Below are 16,387 nucleotides of genomic sequence, written 5' to 3' on the forward strand. Positions count from 1 at the left end.
CTCTCACTGGACCCAAATGTCAATTGCCTTTGTGGGAACCAAACCCCAGACCTCACAAATGGACAACTAATGGAGCTTAGTCAAATAAGTAACTGGGCCTTTTTGCTGGTCCTGGCCATGGTTTGAGCCATTCAAAGAACATCATTAAATTTAAAACAACATAGCAATTTTCAGTATTAAAGTCTACAACCTTGAGAGATATCAGAGTATGAGTTGAAAATAGCATGCAACAAGACCTCGCTCTCCCTTCCCTTCTCCCTCAATCTAAAATAAGGTTTTCTGGAGTCACCCATAATCCAAGGTGGTGGCTGGGACCTCATTACTCTCATTTCCTGCCATAAAAATCCCTCATGGTGACAGACAGGACATTGTACAGTCTTCTCCACTCAGGCAACAGCCTTCTTCCACTTCTTCCAATCCAGCTCCTATGACAATTGGCTGGGATGGCTGAGGCTGTGGGGTCGGAGTCAAATCCAAAATGAAAGACCAGCACCCATTCCTCCTACCACCCAAGCCCAGGTCCTGAGGATGCAGTTTCATACACCACGGCTTGTGTGAAGACTCTGGGGACTTTCGACATAGTTGTTCGGTGGCAGGCAGGCTAAGCAATTGTCTGTGTATATTTGATAGCACCCTCTTTCCCATCACAGCACATGTAACACAAAGCACTCACATGCAAGCTCCTCTCACAGGCATGCCAATTCCAGGCACACTAGATGTGAGGCCACTCCTCTCTTTCCCACTCAAAAAAAACTACAGTGGATTAGCCGAGCATGGTGGTGCATGCCTGCAGTCCCAGCTACTCAGGAGGCTGAGGCAGGAGGATTACTTAAACCCAGGAGGTGGAGGCTACAGTGAGCTGAGATTGATTACATCACTGCACTCCAGCCTGGGCGACAGAGCGAGAGCCTGTCTCAAAAAAAAAAAAGAAAAAGAAAAAGAAAAAGAAAAGAAAAAAGCACAGTGGGATGCAAGGGAGTAAGTGGTGAGTGATTTATAATAGGGATAATCCTGAATCCACTGGAATTCCCTCCCTCCCTCCCTCTTTCTCCTTCCTTCCTTCCTTCCACTGGAATTCCCTCCCTCCCTCCCTCTTCCCTCCCCTCCTTCCTTCCTTTTTGTTTCTTTCTTTCTATTTAGTTTTTTTTTTTTTTCCTTTTTTCTTTTCTTTCCTTTCTCTCTCTTTCTGGATTATTTTTTTCTTGGTGAGACACGGTGTTGCTCTGTCACCCATCCTGGAGTAGTGCAGTGGCACGATCAGGGTTCACCGCAGCCTCAACTTCCCGGGCTCAAGTAATCCTCCCGCTTTAGGCCACCCACCGACCAAGTAGCTGAGACTACAGGTGTATGCCACACCACTAGTTAATTTTTTTTTTTTTTTTTGAGATGGAGTTTTGCTCTTGTTGCCCAGGCTGGAGTGCAAAGACGCCGCAATCTCGGCTCACTGCAACCTCTGCCTCCCTAGGTTCAAGCGATTCTCCTGCCTCAGCCTTCCAAGTAGTTGGGATTACAGGCATGCGCCACCACACCCAGCTAATTCTGTCTTTTTAGTAGAGACGGGGTTTCTCCATGTTGGTCAGGCTGGTCTCAAACTCTTGACCTCAGGTGATCCACCCACCTCGGCCTCCCAAAGTGCTGGAATTACAGGCGTGAGCCACCACGCCTGGCCACCAGTTAATTTTTTTTAAATTTCAGTAGAGATGAGGTCTTGCTATGTTCAGCCTCGAATTTTGTTTTTCAAAGTGAAACACAATTATGAGTAATAAAGGACCCAGAATCCCTTCTCAGCCATAACAGCATGCTTGACAACTGCTGTTGCCTAGCTTGGGGGTTTCCAGCCTTGAGGTTGAGCCTACCCTAGGCTCAGCAGGAGGCCAGAGCTGAGCTGAGAACAGAGCCCAGGATGACTGTCACTCCTAATCCACGAGGTACCAAGATGTGGTTCTGTGTGACATCTTGAGATGGCTGACAACTCTCAGTCCCTATTTATTCTTAGCAAAGCAAATCACAAGCCTGAAAGCTGCTTGGTGACTTAGGGCATCAGTGTTCGGAAGGTCTCTATGGGGACTGATGTCCTGAGGTGACTAGACGCTTCCAGACATCAGTGCCGGTGGCACCCAGACAACACTTCTCGCGAGGCTCCTGTTTTTCTGCAGACTAGGCTGTCTCTTCATAAGAGCCTAGTTTCCATCAAAATGCCCTGACTTCTCAAGAGGACAAGCACTAATCTTTTTTAATTTTTCCATGCCCATGGCCGGTCAGAGAAGACCTATCTCCACCTATCACGCTCCAGAGAACCTTACCCTTGAGCCAGATTTGTCTAAGATGGTGATGGTGATAACAAACACATCTCGGGTGTACTGATGGACAGGAAGTCAGGCGAGACAATGACTTGCTGCCCTGCTATGCTAATTTGTTGGCCAATTCATAGGAGGTGGCAGCTGATGTTGTAATGATAACTCAGAGGGCAGTGGCAGCAGGAAAGTTTTCTAAAAATGGCTTTTATTACAAGGTTTTCCTGAGTTTGGCTATACCCAGGCATTATGTCATTAGGAAAAACTGATGCCACTCAATAGAGAAAAAGAAATCTGTTCCCAAAGCAGACGCTTTCTGAAAGCTATTAGCTGTCTCCTTGAAATCACAACATTGAAGATTTCACAGCAACAGCAACACATTGTAAGGAAGCATTAGGAGATAGATGTTTGCCTCTCTGCCTTCTTTATTAGTCATTCCTCTAGTAGGGAAAAGTGGGGGAGGAGAGGAAGGATGGCAAGGTTTCTTTTTTTTTTTTTTAATTCATTCACACTTAATAAAGCAAAACATAACCCTGATTTTTTTTTTTTCCAGATGAGTCTCGCTCTGTTGCCCAGGCTGGAGTGCAATGACGTAATCTTGGCTCACTGCAAGCTCTGCCTCAGCCTCCAGAGTAGCTGGGATTACAGGCGCACACCACCACGCCTGGATAATTTTTGCATTTTTTAGTAGAGACGGGGTTTCGCCATGTTGGTCAGGTTGGTCTCAAACTCCTGACCTCAGGTGATCCACCCCCCTCAGCCTCCCAAAGTGCTGGGATTACAGGCCTGAGCCACCGTGCCCAGCCAACCCTGATATTTAAAAATAACATCTCTCGGTTGCAGTGAGCCGAGATTGTGCCACTGTACTCCAGCTTGGGCAATGGAATGAGATCCTGTCTCAAAAAAAAAAAAAAAAAAAGTAAAAGAAAAAAAAAAGAGTTAACTACACTAAGATGGATGGTGAAGATGTTTTGCTGCTCTTTGGTAAAATAATAATAATAAAGGGGTCAGCACGGTGGCTCACACTTGTAATCCCAGTACTTTGGGAGGCTGAGGCAGGAGGATTGCTTGAGCCCAGGGGTTCAAGACCAGCCTGAGCAGCATAGCAAGACCCCGTCTCTACAAAACATTAAAACATTAGCCAGGTGTGTTGAGTGCACCTGTAATCCCAGCTACTTGGGAGGCTGAGGCAGGAGGATCCCTTGAGCCCAGGAGTTCAAGGCTGCAATGAGTTATGATCACACCACTGCACTCCAGCCTGGGCAACAGAGCAAGACCCTGTCTCTAAAACAAATTAAAATAATGATAATCATCATAAAAAGCAAATGGTCAGGAAATTGCTCCCACTCACGTTCATGGTTCCATTGATCTCTGCTACTGACTCATCATCTGTAGGAAACTGATAGATCTGGACTCCATTGCTGACAAGCTCGCTGGTGATTTTGATTTTGAACTTCGTTAGCTCACTCTTCGAAATGGCATCTGCTTTGGCAATGATGGGGATGATGTTCACCTAGGGAGAGGAGGGCAAAGTGGGGTCATTGTTGGTAACCTGCAACTGATAGCAGCATCACCTAAGACTTCCACCAGCTGCCAGAGGGAGCCACTCAGCCCAGTGGTCAAGGACTGGTCGCTTCTATAGCCAAATGACAATACAATAAACGACAAGTACTAACTGTGCTAGGCACTGAACTAAGTGCTTTACATGAATTAGCACAATTAATCCTGACAATAACCCTTCTTTCCAGGAGGTATTATTACTATTTTGCCAATGAGAAATTAAGGCATAGGGAGGTTAAGTAACTTGTCCAAGGCCATGGAGCAGGTAAGTAGCAGAATTGGGATTCGAATCCAAACAGCCTTATTCCTAAGTCCATAGTCTTAAGCATGAGCTGTCTACCAGTTCAGATCCAAATCGATGAGCTGTATGATATCTTGGTATCAAGGTTACTGCTTGGGAGATATGAAGCAGAAAGGTGATAGCTGGGAATCTGTGGCTGACAGGGGAGAGGTGGCCTCTTCTTGCTATCAGTAAATTGTTCCAACCCATCGAGTCCGGGCTAGCCCCAGCCGGGTGTGATATGGACCCACATGAGAGATGGCAGGGAAAGGAGGCAGGACAGTGCTCAGCGAGGATGTACACCTGGCTCTCTTTCTGGCAAGAGACACTGAATAACCAACTCGGTTAGGTGAGGAAGAACCTCTAGTTACAATTTGATCTGAGACTTACGCAAAAAGAATTATACTGCCTGAGTCTCATGATCAATTTCTGAGTAAGAAAAGCAGTATAAATGCCCAATTTCAGGCATCAGGAGAAAGGCCTAATGCCAACCAAAAGTTCAGTCCCCCTGAACCCTAATCCTTGAAATTGCTCCAAGAAGGGACAAGGCTTTTACTGTCAGAAGGTAAAGAAACTTGAAATGCACGTGCGTTTGTGAGACAGAGCACACTAAGGTCCAGTTGACATGGAGAGCATAATCATTCCTGCCAGGAGACTTCAACAGGGGGGTGGGGGAGTGGGGGGCATAGGTGGCACTCAGGCCCCGGGCTCTGAAAGGGGAGTCTGGGAGCACCAGACGTGAAAGAGAAATCCTGCCTCCTTTGCACTTTGGCTTAGGAGTGCCTCTGAAGGCTGATATCACACAGGTGCTGGGTCAAAGAAAGACTGAACCTTGGAGGCACCTCCCTTGAAGTCTTTCGCGGGCAGAGGGGTCAAAGCCCTTGCCAAGATGAAACAGCAGGCAGAGCCTATTCTCCTTGGCACTTTCGCCAAGTCCCCATTGACACACTATAAACATATATCAGGCCGGGAGCAGTGGCTCATGCCTATAATCCCAGCACTTTGGGAGGCTGAGGGGTGGATCACCTGAGGTCGGGAGTTTGAGACCAGCCTGGCCAACATGGTGAAATCCTGTCTCTACTAAAAATAAAAAGTATCCAGGTGTGGTAGCACATGCCTATAATCCCAGCTATTCTGGAGGCTGAGGCAGGAGAATTGCTTGAACCCAGGAGGTGGAGGTTGCGGTGAGCCAAGATCGTGCCATTGCACTCCAGCCTGGACAACAAGAGTGAAATTCCATCTCAAAAAAAATAAATTAATTAATTAAAAATATATATATATACACACACACATATATATCAAAGGTTTAACTCAGCCCATCCACCAGGCCTGCAGTCATGTGGCTCACCAATGCCCCTATACAGGACATGCAGGGCATGGCCACATTTCAAGAGCAGCCTTTTATTCATGGGCCATGAGCTCATTGCTGCAAAAAATGAAAAACCGCTCCTATTCTGATGAGAGCTGAAATTCAGTTTTAGAGTGGATGTGCTACTAAATGGCTGCATGTAAATTCGATTATTATTTTTCAGTATATAGTCTTGCTCTGTTGCCCAGGCTGGAGTGCAGTGGCATGATTTTGGCTCACTGCAACCTCCACTTCCAGGTTCAAGCGATTCTCCTGCCTGAGCCTCCCCAGTAGCTGGGATTACAGGTGTGCAACACCATGCCCAGCTAATTTTTGTATTTTTAGTAGAAACGGGGTTTCGCCATGTTGGCTTGGCCAGGCTGGTCTCGAACTCCTGACCTCAGATGATCCGCCCACCTTGGCCTACCAAAGTGCTGGGATTACAGGCATGAGCCACCAAGCCCAGCCTAAATTCAGTTTTTGTAAAATAAAAGACCATGGAGTCAGAGCTAGGTCCAAATCCCAGACCCATTTCAAGTTGTCTGAGGTTGAGCAAGTGACTTGACTTTCTGCCCCTCCATTTCATCATGAGTGAAATGGGAATAATAATAGTACTCACCGCTGGATTATTGGAAGGAAAACATAAAATAATGCATATAAAGTACTCATCACAGCATCTGGCACACATTAAATGGTAGGTGAAAATGTAATTAGGCTTTTTGAAGAATCCCGTGATCAATTCTTTTGTACAGCAAATAATCCTCTAACATGAAGAATCATTGTGTAATTTATACATGGTATAGAATTTGCATTTTAAAGTTTTTTTTTTTTTTTTTTTTTTGAGACAGGGTCTTGCTCTGTCACCCAGGCTGGAGTGCAATGGCCCAATCTTGGCTCACTACAAGCTCCACCTCCCAGGTTCATGCCATTCTCCTGCCTCAGCCTCCCAAGTAGCTGGGACTACAGGCGCCCACCACCACGCCTGGCCTTTTTTTGTATTTTTAGTAGAGACGGGGTTTCATTGTGTTAGCCAGGATGGTCTCGATCTCCTGACCTCGTGATCCACCCACCTCGGCCTCCCACAGTGCTGGGATTACAGGCGTGAGCCACCACGCCCAGCCAAGTTTTTCTTAAAGCAAGACAATGCCTGATTCCCACAGCCATCTTTCTTGGGCATAGAAGCATTATAACATGGGGTCACAGATCTGAGTGTCACAGAATCTGCACTCTACCAGTAGCTAGCAATATGACAATGAGAAAGTCACTTAACCTCTCAGAGCTTCAGTTTTCTCTTCTGTAAAATGAGGCTAACAATAATGTGTACTTCATGGGGTGGGCATATAATGAGGGTTTTAATGTTAACTGCAATCATAAAAGTAATTATTGATAGTAAGAATGATAACTTTCAAAGTCAAGTTTGCATGTTTGATTCTAGCCAGTTAACATTGGGACAAAGAAAAAACAGCTTTCCATTGCCAAAGCCTTTGCCCTTAGACCCAGGGAGCCGTCCTTCTAGTCTCCAAGACGGATCAGGGCAGAAAGACAGCTCAGGGCAAGCCCATCCCTAGTGCTGGGAAAACAGATCACAAAGCGTATGACGCTGGTGCTGGATCCATAACACCATCTTTATGGAGGGACAGGGAATGAGGGAGAGGATGAGGATGCCACAAATCTCTCCCGGAATCTACTTTGCACAAGAGATCAGTAAGAGTGAGCCCCCAGCGCCCCTGCCCCTGCCTCCTATACCTTACTGTCCAGCTTCTTCATAGTCACTAGGTCCAGAGACTTCAGGGAATGACCCGTGGGGGCAATGAAATACAAGCAGACATGGATTCGGGAGTCATGGTAGGTGTGCAGCACTCTTCGGATCTTCAGCTCTTCCTGCAGGTAGGCCTCAAATTGTGCGTCGATGAATTCCACGATGGGCTTGTAGCTAAAAGGGACAGAGGTGGACCCCATCAAAAACTTGGATTTTGACCCTGTCCCTTTTGGAAGTTTCAAATGCCCTCTATAATCCTGACTCTCTCCCATCCAGCTGCATTTCTCCATCTCCCTTCAGTGGGCCTCCAATCTTGTCAGCGTGGCCACCTTCTTGGTCCCTACGTGAGCCAAATATATGCCCATCTGTGCACCTTCACTAGAATGCCCCTTTCTCTCTCCTCATCCCAATTCTGCCCTCCCAGACCTCAGGGCTCAGCTTAATGCCCTCCTCCTTCCTACGGCCTTCCCCACTTATGCCAGAAATCCCTTCTGCGAGTCAGGGGCATAACAAGAAACGGCATTCAATTACTTATTGTTGCTTCACAAAGATTCTCTCAAATAGATTGTGTCTTCCTAAAGGGCAGGGCCTGTGAAGGGCACTTCTCTGTCCCTCAGGGGGACCCAACAGAGCATGGAGCTCACTGGCCGTATCTGTAGAGGGGCTGATTTTCCTCCAAGCTGGGCTCGTGTCTTTGCTTCCTTTATGTTGCCCTACAGTGCCTAGATGAGAGCTGGGTACACAGTGGGTAACAAGACCTCTCTTTGGCCCACGGCTGGGCAATCTTGTGAGAACATTCAGGGCTTTTGCTCATTCTTGCTAGGTTTAGTGGAGCTCCCCACTTGGCTCCCCCAAGGTCAAGATATTTTTCTGATTCTCATTTCTGCCAAGGTGGTGACTTTAAAATCTAAGTATTCAGGCCAGGCACGGTGGATCATGGCTGTAATCCCAGCACTTTGGGAGGCTGAGGCGGGCATATCTCCTGAGCTCAGGAGTTCAAGACCAGCTTGGGCAACATGGCAAAACCTCGTCTCTACTAAAAATACAAAAATTAGCCAGGTGTGGTGGCTCATGCCTGTAATCCCAGCTACTCAGGAGGCTGAGGCAGGAGAATCGCTTGAACCCGGGAAGCAGGGGTTGCGGTGAGCGGAGATCACGCCACTGCACTCCAGCCTGGGCAACAGAGTGAGACCCCATCTCCAAAAACAAACAAACAGACAAAAAAATTAAGTATTCAGGCAAAATCTGGTAAAGCTACTCCCCCCTGCACACCCTGCACACGTGGACACAGGCCTGCCAGCTCACTGAGTCTCCACACACGGCTCCTCTAGGTGGCCCCCAAGTCTTGCCAAGGCTTCTTAAACAACAGTCAGCCCTCTATGTCTCTCTGTCCTGGGCCTCCCTGGGAAACTTCCCTCTCTCTCTGTCCCAGTCCCCTCCCACGTCATCCCCGTCACCCCTACAGCCTCTTTCTGCTCTAACTAGGTCAGCTTAGCTCAGCTCTGCCTCTTGTTCTCATCTCCCCTGTCTGTCTGCTGCCTCTCTGGCTGAGGGGCTGCCTCCCTTCAGGCTAGAAGAGGCTTGTCATGTGGGCCCAGGGCAGGGAGTTTTCAGATACCGCTGCCAGAACAGAACATGATGATCAAAGGAGCAGCTGGGTCCAGCAATGCCTCCCACCTGCAGCAACTCCCAGGCTGAGCCTTTTTGAAAGATCCCCCTAGTAGAGAAGGGGAAAATAGCCTTTTAAAAAAGAATCACAGGATCCTAGATTCTGAGAGCTGCAGCCAGAGCTGAGATCCAGGTTCAGGCTATCTCTGGAGCCCCAGAGAAAAATCTTTTTTTTTAGATGGAGTTTCGCTCTGTAGCCCAGGCAGGACTGCGGTGGCGCGATCTCCACTCACTGCAACCTCCACCTCCTGAGCCCCAGAGAAAACTCTAAAAACGTAGTCCTTTCTTTATTCCTTTGATCCCTCTGAGCCACTGTTCTGAAGGGTAATCGCATCAAAGAATGTCTTGGTTGCAAAGATCCTTAGAAGGTTCCTGATGAATTTGGAGTGAGGGTGGGGGATGTATCCCCTAGGCTTATCTAATTAATTTTTGGATGTTTTGCTGATTTGAAATAGTTGATGATGGCACTGCTTCATTTTTTTTTCTCAATTACATTACTTTTTTTTTTACTTCATTTTTTGCTTTGCAGAAGGAATCAAAGGAGGAAAGAAAATAAAGCTAAAAAGCTAAAAAAAAAAGTACATTTTTTAGCTCCCCCCGCCCCACCCCAGAATCTGTAGTGAATCTGTGCCTGTCTTACTGCAATTGCCTCTGGCTCTCGGAAGCTCCCAAAATGTACATGGATCAGACCAGCCAAACCAGCCAATCAGTCACCAGGATTTGGTGTAGACGAATCCTAAATGGGTGATTTCTCTTCGTCTTATTCATCTCTGTATCCTCCACGTCTAGCCTGCTGTCTGGAACATAGTAAAGTTTCCCCTGCTGCTCTGCGTTCCCTCCACCCCCGGCCCCAGTGACTCATCTTCCCACGGTGGCCACCTCTCTCCCACACTCTGTTGTGCTGCTCACTGGACTCCAGTGGGTGGTAAACTAAATCCTTTATTCTTATAGGCTACCTCCTCCCAAACTGCTTCCTTCCTCTAAGTGACACCTGACTATCCTTCAGAGATGCTGCTTTTCTCATGTCCTTCTCAACCGGAAATTTCTTCATCTCCACACCAAAGTCTCATGGATGGGCAGAGAGAGCAGCTTTCTTCTAGCTCTTGATTCCCTTGCTCACTGTGATCTCCTCATCTCCTCCATCTTCGACCAAAACCAGCTCCAACAGACTCCATCCCTCCCCATCACTACTGATAATCTTTGACATTTCAAGAGAGCCGTTCTTAACACGGGGTTCATGGACCTCCTAGGTTCTGTGAATAGAATTCAGAGGATCTGTGAACTTGGATAGGAAAAAAATACATCTTTTTCACTAATCTCTAACTGAAGTTTAGCAGTTTCTTCAGCTACAGACATAGGTAACAATCTATAGTAATGTTAGCAGTACCTGTGATTTCATAACCAATAGAAATCACTGATATCATTATTTCCCATTCCAGTTGTTGCAAATAGCTCAAAATGGCATTTATACTCATTACATCCAAATTCTGATAATTATTAAGCCTGCATATAGATATTATTACTTCCAGAATTGATAGAGAAGCACATAGATTACTAAGTCACAATTTTTAAATATTTTAATAACTGTATTTTTAGTATACTTGGTATATTTTCGGCATTTAAAAACATTATTTTGAGAATGAGCCCATAGGCCTCACTAGATTGCTAACGGGGCCAACGGCACAAAATAACCCCTGGTCTAGACAATAATTCTTATTCATTTTGGATAATGATATGTACTATGAAGATACTCCAATAGGATAATGGGATATACATGTGATTGAGGGTTCAACTACTTTAAATACAGTGATCAGGGAAGGCTTCTCTAAGGGTGTGACATTTGAGCTGCAAGGATGAAGATGAGAGAGCCATGGAGAGATCTGGGCGAAGAGCATTCCAGGCAGAGGGAACAGCAAATGTGAGGATGGTCCTGAGGCAGAAACCAGTCTGACAGGTTTGAGCAATGGGAAAAAGGCCAGGGAGGTGGGACTTGGTGAACCCAGCCTGAGTAAATTATTCACAGTAGCCCAAAGGTGAAAACAACCCAAATGTCCATCAACTGATGACCGGATAAAGAAAATGTGGAGGCCCGGCGCTATGGCTCATGCCTGTAATCCCAGCACTTTGGGAGGCCAAGGCGGGCGGATCACGAGGTCAGGAGTTCCAAACCAGCCTGACCAACAGGGTGAAACCCCGTCTCTACTGAAAATACAATCATTAGGCGGGCATGGTGGCACGCGCCTGTAATCCCAGTTACTCAAGAGGCTGAGGCAGGAGAACTGCTTGAACCTAGGAGGCAGAGGTTGCAGTGAGCCGTGATTGAGCCACTGCACTCCAGCCTGGGTAACAGAGCGAGACTCCATCTCAAAAAATAAATAAATAAATAAAATAAAATAAAGAAAATGTGGAGGCCAGGTGTGGTGGCTCACACCCGTAATCCCAGCAGTTTGGGAGGCCAAGGCAGGCGGATTACCTGAGGTCAGGAGTTTAAGACCAGCCCTGCCAACATGGTGAAACCCCGTCTCTACTAAAAATACAAAAATTAGCCAGGCATGGTGGTGGGTGCCTGTAGTCCCAGCTATTTGCGAGGCTGAGGCAGGAGACTTGCTTGAACATGGGAGGTGGAGGTTGCAGTGAGCCAAGATTGCACCACTGCACTCCAGCCTGGCCACAGAGCGAGATTCCGTCTCAAAAAAAAAAAAAAAAAAAAAAAAAAGACTGTGCCTTATTTCTTAGTATCTCTGACACCTCACACTGTACTTGTCACATAGTAGACATTTAAGTTTATAAAGTGGGTAATTAGCCAGGCGTGGTGGTGGGCGCCTGTAGTCCCAGCTACTTGGGAGGCTGAGGCAGGAGAATGGCATGAACCCAGGAGGCGGAGCTTGCAGTGAGCCGAGATTGCGCCACTGCACTCCAGCCTGGGTGACAGAGCGAGACTCCATCTCAAAAAATAAAAATAAAATTAAAAAGTTTATAAAGTGGACTAGGTTTCCACAGCAACTTGGTTCTCAGTCTTGTGAATTCTCTCAAATCTGCCCCTCCTCTCTATCTTCAAAGCTTCTTCTCTTCCTATTCAAGCCCTCATCATCTCTCCCATCCTCAAGAGTTGCCCCTGACCTCCTTGTCCCCCTTTAGACATGGCCTTGTGTATTTCTCCTGGCTCAGACAAGTTTTCTTTTTTATCTCTTTTTTAGAGATGAGGCCTCACTCTGTTGCCCATGTGGGGGAACAATGGCATGATCATAGCTCACTGTGACCTTGAACTCGTGGGCTCAAGTGATTCTCCTGCCTCAGCTTTCTGAGTATCTGGGACTACAGGCGCACACCACCACACCTGGCTAATTTTTTATTTTTTTGTAGAGACAGGGTTTCTTTATGTTACCCCAGGCTTGTCCTGAACTTTTGGGCTCAAGTGATCCTCCTACCTTGGCCCACAAAGTGTTGGGATTACAGGTAAAAGCCACCACGCTTGACCTAAATTTATTCATGCAATAACACCTATTCTCAGCTGGGCTCGATGGCTCACGTCTGTAATCCCAGCACTTTGGGAGGCCGAGGCGTGCGGATCATGAGGTCAGGAGATTGAGACCATCCTGGCTAACGCGGTGAAACTCCCTCTCTACTAAAAATACAAAAAAAAAAAAAAAATGAGCTGGGCGGGGTGGCAGGCGCCTGTAGTCCCAGCTACTCAGGAGGCTGAGGCAGGAGAATGGCGTGAACCTGGGAGGCCCAGCTTGCAGTGAGGCGAGATCACGCCACTGCACTCCAGCCTGGGGGACAGTGCAAGACTCCCGCTCAAAAATAAATAAATAAATAAAATAAAATAAAATAAAATAAAATAAAAGAATACTAATTCTTCCTTTCTCACAGATAACCTCTATTTTCAGTTTGCTGATTACCTTTCCAGACCTTTTACTATGCATCTACACACATAAATAGAGAGACATGTTTGTGGTTTTATTGGAGGGAGTGGGGCAGATTTACACACATGGCATCATGATCATTCTGCAACTTCTTTTTTTCACTTAACAACATATCCTGGAGATCTAGCCATATGAGTATATATCGATCTACCTCATTCTATTAAACTGCTAAACACAATTCCACGGTATGGTAATTCCACAGTTTATTTAATTGCTCTGTTGGTAGAAATTTAGACTGTTTAAGTTGTTTTTCATTCCATAACCAAAGCTGCAGTGAACATGCTTTCTGTATGCTTCTCAGGAGCATGCGCAGCTGGTTCTCTAGGCTGCATACTTAAAGGTGGAACTGCTGGGTCATAAATTATTCACATCTAAAATTTTAATAGATACTGCCAAGTTTGCCCTCCAAAAAGTCTATATCAATTTTCAGTCCCATCAACATGAATGAAATTACCTCGTGTTAGTGGTATTATACCATCTTTTTGTTTTTGCAGATCTGATGGATAAAAAATATTTCATTGTTTCATTTTGCATTTCTCTAATTACTGGGGAAGTTGAATGACTATCATTTCCTATGTTGATTGTACATTAGTGTTTCCCCTTCTGTAAACTATCTGTTTATTTCTTATTGAATTGTAGAAGCTCTTTTTCCATTTTAGAAGAATCCTTTGTCTATTATTTAGGCTGCAAATATCTTCTCCCCATCTGTAGCTTGTTTTTACTTTTGTTTATGGTATCTTTCAATATAAAAGGGTGTTTTATTTTAATGAATTTAAATCCATTAGTCTTTTCTTCTATGACTTTTGAATTTTGTGTCATGATTGGAAAAGCCTTCTCTACCCCCAAAGTTATAAAAATATTCTCTGATGTTTTCTCCTTGTATTTTTAGAAATCTGTTTTTAGTCCAATGGGAATCTATTTTTGTGAATGGTGTTTGTGTGAGAGGGTCTCGTTTTATTTTTTTCCTAAATAGATGGCCTATTTTCCCAGCATCATCTCTTGAATAGTCCATTCTTCCCCTGCTGACTTACATATGCTAAATTTCTATATGAGCAGGAATCTGGTCTTAGACTGACTTTTCTGTTCCATTGCTCTTTCAGCTATTCTGATGCCTTTACATCCTTACTTCCCATTCACTCAGCAATCACAGTAATCTGGCTTCTACCCACAGTTCTCCTCGAACTATTATTCTGAAATGTATTACTGACCTTCATATCACCAAACCTAATGAATATTTTTTAGTTCCGGTCTTCCTGGATACCACGTATCATTCCCTCCCATATGCTACATGATTTAGCTGTCCCTTGATTCTTTGATCAATAAAAATCATGATCATAATATCTTCAGTTTATGAGGCAGTAACTGTGCCAGGTGTTTGAGCATTTCATATTCCACACACGTCAAATGTGCTTCACCACAACTCTCTAAGGTAGGTGTTATTATTATTATTACCATCATCATCATCATCCCCATTTTACAGATGAGAAAACTGAGGCATAGAAAATGTAAGTACCTTGTTCAAGATCCCTGGGCTAAAAAGACAGCAAGACGAAATTTGAAGCCAGGTCTGAGACCAAAGCCTAGGTTCCTAAACACTCCCCTCTCCAGCCTGTCCTTCTAAGTCTCTCCCTTAAATCCCCTTTTCTCCAGCCTCCTTTTTTATTTTTATTTTTCGAGATGGAGTCTCACTCTGTCGTCTAGGCTGGAGAGACACGGAATGATCTCAGTTCACTGCAACCTCCGCCTTCCGGGTTCAAGCAATTCTTGTGCCTCAGCCTCCCGAGTAGCTGGGATTACAGGCACACACCACCATGCCTGGCTAATTTTTTGTATTTCTAGTAGAGATGGGGGTTTCACCATGTTGGCCAGGCTGGTCTTGAACTCCTGGCCTCAAGTGATCCACCCACCTCGGCCTTCCAAAGTGCTGGAATTACAGGCTTAAGCCACTGTGCCCTGCCTCCAGCATCATTTAAATTGTAGCTTTCCGCAGCATCCGGGCTTAGTCATTCCTCTTCCCAGTTTATGCATGTGCCCTTGTAAAGCGGGATATTCTCATGCCCTGTTTCAATGCAGTTTCACTGACATAGCTATGCTAACATGGCCCTAACGGCATGAAGAAAACATTGCTTTTTATTATACATCCCTGGAGCTTACTCCACCCCTGCTCCTCAGTGCAATTTCAAAGAGGCTTTTCATTTCTACTTATTTGATTTATTATAAGTATGTATCACATTTACAATCAGGAAGAAACAATAGGGATATCTTAAAAAAATAACGGAAGGAGACTTGGCCTCTGAGGGGCAGTATCTGTTCAGTCCTCCCAAGCCATTATTATCAAGGCATTGTCCAATGTTAGATATGTTGAATGTATGTAACTGAAAGAATTGTAAGAAATGTAGTTGAAGTTTCTGAGCCACCTGCAGCTGAGATTAAGCACTCATATTGTGGCCCAAATATCCTTTCTCCAAAGTTTAATTTATTCTCAACCAAATAAGATTAGCACAATAAGCACGCCTATAAAAAGCAGAGGTGGCTGGGCACAGTGGCTCATGCCTGTAATCCCAGCAATTTAGGAGGCTGAGGCTGGGGAGGGGATCACTTGCGGTCAGGAGTTCGAGACCAGCCTGGCCAACATGGTGAAACCCGGTCTCTACTAAAAATACAGAAAAATTAGCAGGGTGTGGTGGTGTGCAACTGAGTCCAGCTACTCTCGGGAGGCTGAGGCAGGAGAATCACTTGAACCCCGGAGGCGGAGACTGTAGTGAGCTGAGATTGTGCCACTGCACTCCAGCCTGGGTGACACAGTGCGACTCCAGCTCAAAAAAAAAAAAAAAAAAAAAACAGAGATGTCTTTTTTTTTCTAGATTTTCAAATGCAAAACAGAACTCAGTTCCATTATTAAGAAGCTACATATATTTATTCATTATAAGGAAGTGAGTGTGGCTGTTGTAGTAGCTTTAAGGGGGAAATAAAAGAATTTGACAGGCCGGGCACGGTGGCTCAAGCCTGTAATCCCAGCACTTTGGGAGGCCGAGACGGGCCGATCACGAGGTCAGGAGATCGAGACCATCCTGGCTAACATGGTGAAACCCCGTCTCTACTAAAAAAATACAAAAAAACTAGCCGGGCGAGGTGGCGGGCGCCTGTAGTCCCAGCTACTAGGGAGGCTGAGGCAGGAGAATGGCGTAAACCCAGGAGGCGGAGCTTGCAGTGAGCTGAGATCCGGCCACTGCACTCCAGCCTGGGTGACAGAGCGAGACTCCGTCTCAAAAAAAAAAAAAGAATTTGACATAAAGTTCATCTAAGAAGCAAGAGAATCCTGAAAAGATGAGAAGACCCTCTGCTTTAAATGATGAATGGCCCTTTCTGAGATGAGCACATGTGATAACCATGTGACTTCCGGTTAAATGCAGATGGTACCTGACCCACCCCTTATCACGTCCCCATCTCTGAGCCTCACCTAGTCTTCACTCACACACATTCTCAACCCCCCACATCTTTTTGTTTTGTTTTGAGACAGAGTCTTGCTCCGCCGCCCAGCCTGGAGTACAG

General features: G+C 45.6%; 1 protein-coding gene across 8 annotated transcripts in view; it reads right to left on the reverse strand.

The window, feature by feature from the left end:
- The window catches only part of SEPTIN6 (septin 6), a 79,929-nt gene that overhangs the window by 32,101 nt on the left and 31,441 nt on the right, over positions 1-16,387 (reverse strand). For all 8 annotated transcript variants that reach the window (XM_010378044.2, XM_030934757.1, XM_010378041.2 and 5 more), the window contains 2 exons: positions 7,229-7,415; positions 3,646-3,807 (listed from right to left, as the gene is read on the reverse strand). In XM_010378044.2, coding sequence (XP_010376346.1) covers positions 3,646-3,807; positions 7,229-7,415 — 349 coding nt within the window. The remainder of the gene's footprint in view (positions 1-3,645; positions 3,808-7,228; positions 7,416-16,387) is intronic.

Source organism: Rhinopithecus roxellana, chromosome 7 (assembly GCF_007565055.1).
Source record: "Rhinopithecus roxellana isolate Shanxi Qingling chromosome 7, ASM756505v1, whole genome shotgun sequence".
Taxonomy (NCBI): Eukaryota; Metazoa; Chordata; class Mammalia; order Primates; family Cercopithecidae; genus Rhinopithecus; species Rhinopithecus roxellana.